Here is a 3,530-nt window from a genome sequence, read left to right on the forward strand (position 1 = left end):
CGGGCGGCCTCTCGGGCCGGCAGGGCCTCGGGTTCCCGGGACCCTAGCCCGCGGGCAAAAGAACGCGGTGGCTGGAGCTGCCGAGGGGGTGGGCGTTTTTCTCATTCCGACGACCAGGATTCAAGTTCTGGTGCCGCCCTCCTCGCTAGGTGACGTGGGGCAGTCGGGTCAAGGCCCCGTTTCTTCTTCTATAAGGCGGAGGTGATGAGTGTCTGCCTCCCAAGGTGGTGGGGATGGGATAGAAATGCGGCCAAGCGCCCAGCACACATCACCTGCCCCCGGAGTAGGTCCTCGGTACACACTGGTTCCCTGCCTCCAGCCGGCCCTGGAAAGGTGGGGTCGGGGCTTTTGAGGCAGGAATCTCTCCCTGAGTTTCTCTTCCCTGGCAGGGCCTTCCAACCACTGCCCGCCCCGATCAACCGCAAGGGGGGAGAAGTGGTGAAAACACCTGGGAAGCGGGGCTGTCTGGGTTCAGCTTCATACTCACCCTCCACCTTCACCCCAGTGTCACAGACTTCGGTGACACCTGCTCCCTTGGTCCCCACAGAATCCTTGGAACATAATGATAAAGCACCGGCAGGTGCAGCGAAGGGGCCGCCGCTCACAGATGACCACCAGGTGAGGCTGGCTCTGGATGGGACTTGCCTCCCAGGCACTGTCCTGGAAGGCAGCTTTGGGGCCCTAGTTGTGGAGGCTGAGAAGAGATCGTCACGCAGTAGAAAGAGCACTGGGCTAGAAAAGAGGAGACTCAGGTTCTGTGGCTCTGTGTGACCTTGAGCAAGTCACTTCCCCCTCTGAATTCCTATTCAAAATGAGGGGACCGGATAGATGAAACAATGCCTAAGCCCTACCGGGGTGGCTCAGTGGTTGAGCGTCAACCCATGAACCAGGAGATCACAGTTAAATTCCTGGTTAGGGCACATGTCTTGGTTGTGGGCTTAATCCCCAGTGTAGGGCATGCAGGAGGCAGCCAATTAATGATTCTCTTTCATCATTGATGTTTCTATCTTTCTCTCCTTTTTTCTTCTCTGAAATCAATAATAATGATAATAATAATAATAATATATATATATATATAAATTAAAATGTTCAGTTTTAAGACTTAATGATTTAATTTAGAACTATGTAGACATTTTCAAACTCTTACGTCACTGTCCTCAGAGACCTCCTGAATTGGGGGTGTGCAGGAGGCGGCTGATGGATGTTTCTCTCTCATGGATGTTTCTCACTCTCTATCCCTCTACCTTCCTCTCTGTAAAAAATCAATAAAATCAATAAAATGTAAAAAAAGTAAAACTAAATAATTACTTAAAAAAATAGTGTGGCTAATAGTATCCATAGGGTACTATTACGCTGTGGTAATAGGGTAATAATTAATAAAAATTGTTATCATTAAATAGATAGTAAGAGGGAAGGGAGAGAGCACAAGATGGGCCTTTGAAATGCTGATTATATTTTTTGACCTGGATAGTGATTGCATGGATGTTCACTAACACTCTTTGTTAATGTGTATAGACTTTTCTATATAAGTATTATACAGTATTTCATAACACTTTTTAAAACAATACTCATTTCATAGAGTTATGAGATGAGATGAAGGCATGCATCTATGTAGTTTACAGAGAACCTGGGCACATAGCTAGTTTTCAGTAAAAACTATCCATTATTGTCATTAAAGGATCCTATGTCAATAACTAGCTGGGCAGACTAAGAAAGGATGTGTTTGGGATATGTCCCCTGACTATGCCTCCCTCCTGAATGCAGTTTCACAGATCCTGCTATCTCCATGGACCTGCTCCGAGCTGTGCTGCAGCCTAGCATCAACGAGGAGATCCAGACTGTGTTCAACAAGTACATGAAGGTGAGGGGACACAAAAGTAGAACATTAAACGGGAGAAAGACTCATGAGCAGTCCTTTCCTGCTTCACTATCTCCTTGGCTCTCTCTGGTACACACAGATATCTATAGTTTTCCCATTCTGAACCCCCGAGAACTTTTTTCTCTCTTTAGGGGTAATTTGAACACCTCTTTGGCCAAGCTATTGTGAGGAGGAAATGACTTAAGTGTAATGTGCTCAGAACTGTGCTTGGAACGTAACAGGTGATTATAATATCACCATTATTATTATTTAAATTCTTTTTCACCCTAGCCAGTTTGGCTCAGTGGATAGAGCAAAGGGTCCCAGGTTCAGTTCTGGTCAAGGGCATGTACCTTGGTTGCTGGCTCCTTCCTGGCCCAGGCCCTGGTTGGGGCTCGTGCAGGATGTGTTTCTCTCTCATCAGTGTTTCTCTCTGTCTTTCCCTCTCTCTTCTACTCTCCCTAAAAATCAATGGAAAAATATCCTCGGGTGAGGATTAACAACAACAACAACAACAAAATTATTTTCTAGGACCATAAATAAAGTTCTACATGATTCTACCTGAATGCCTCTCAGATGCTTCAAACCCAGCATATTCAGAACTGAACTCTTTTTCTTTCTAGACCTCCTTCCTCTTACATTTACTCATTCATTCAAGAAGTATTTACTGAGCGTCTCCCATAATGGCAGACACTATTCTAGGCACTGGGGATGTAGCAGTGAACAATATGGACAATGTCCTTGCCCCCTTTTAGCAAATTTGTACCTTGTTAGGGAATGCCAGAGAGAAGGGGAAGAGAGCGACCAATGGGGAACAGAGGTGCTATTTCGTAGATTGTGATGGGGAAAGTCCTATGATAAAAGGTCATTTAAGCAGAGATTTGAAAAACGTGAGAAAAGAACAAGCCATGCAGAAACGTGGGTGAGAAGCCATCCCAGCTGAGGGAACAGGCCAGAGGCCCTGAGACAGGACTGTGCTTGGCACATTGAAAGCACCCAAGTGGCAAGTGTGACCGGAACAGACTGAGCCAGGGGAGAGTAGTAGGAGAGGTGATCAGAGACATAACAGGGGCCCAGCTCATGCAGAACCTTGAAGCCATTGTAAGGACTTTGTGTTTTATTATGAGTAAAATAAAGCTCTTGGAGAGTTTTGAGCAGAGCATGTGATCTGAACATTTTTTAAAGAGTTACTCTGACTGTTGTATAGAGAATATACTGCAGGAGGACCAGTTAGGAGACTTGAGATGATAGTGGCTTGAGTGTTAGCAGTGCAAATATTGGGAAAAAGTCCAATTCTTTATGTATTTTAAAAGTAGTGTCCGGCTGGTGTGGCTCACTTGTTGAACATCCCCCTATGAACCAGGAGGTCTCAGTTCGATTCCCAATCAGGGCACATCCCCAGGTTGTGAGCTCAGTCCCCATCAGGAGGCAGCCGATAGATGATTCTCTCTCATCATTGATGTTTCTATCTCTGTCTCTCCCTCTCCTTTCCTCTCTGAAATCATTACAAATAATAAATAAATACATGCATGTATGCATGCATCTATATGGATAAAAAGCCAGTGACCAGAACGACTGGTCGCTATGACGCCCACTGCAGCCAGCCAACTGGCCCAATTTGGGGTGGGGCCGCCTGGCCAACCTCCTGCAGCCCCTCCCCCCAGCTGGCCCC

General features: G+C 46.3%; 1 protein-coding gene across 2 annotated transcripts in view; it reads left to right on the plus strand.

The window, feature by feature from the left end:
- The window catches only part of DNTTIP1 (deoxynucleotidyltransferase, terminal, interacting protein 1), a 20,711-nt gene that overhangs the window by 3,384 nt on the left and 13,797 nt on the right, over positions 1-3,530 (plus strand). For both annotated transcript variants that reach the window (XM_014536336.1, XM_005862130.2), the window contains 2 exons: positions 548-618; positions 1,765-1,861. In XM_014536336.1, coding sequence (XP_014391822.1) covers positions 548-618; positions 1,765-1,861 — 168 coding nt within the window. The remainder of the gene's footprint in view (positions 1-547; positions 619-1,764; positions 1,862-3,530) is intronic.

This window comes from Myotis brandtii, unplaced genomic scaffold (genome assembly GCF_000412655.1).
Source record: "Myotis brandtii unplaced genomic scaffold, ASM41265v1 scaffold161, whole genome shotgun sequence".
NCBI classification, from domain to species: Eukaryota; Metazoa; Chordata; class Mammalia; order Chiroptera; family Vespertilionidae; genus Myotis; species Myotis brandtii.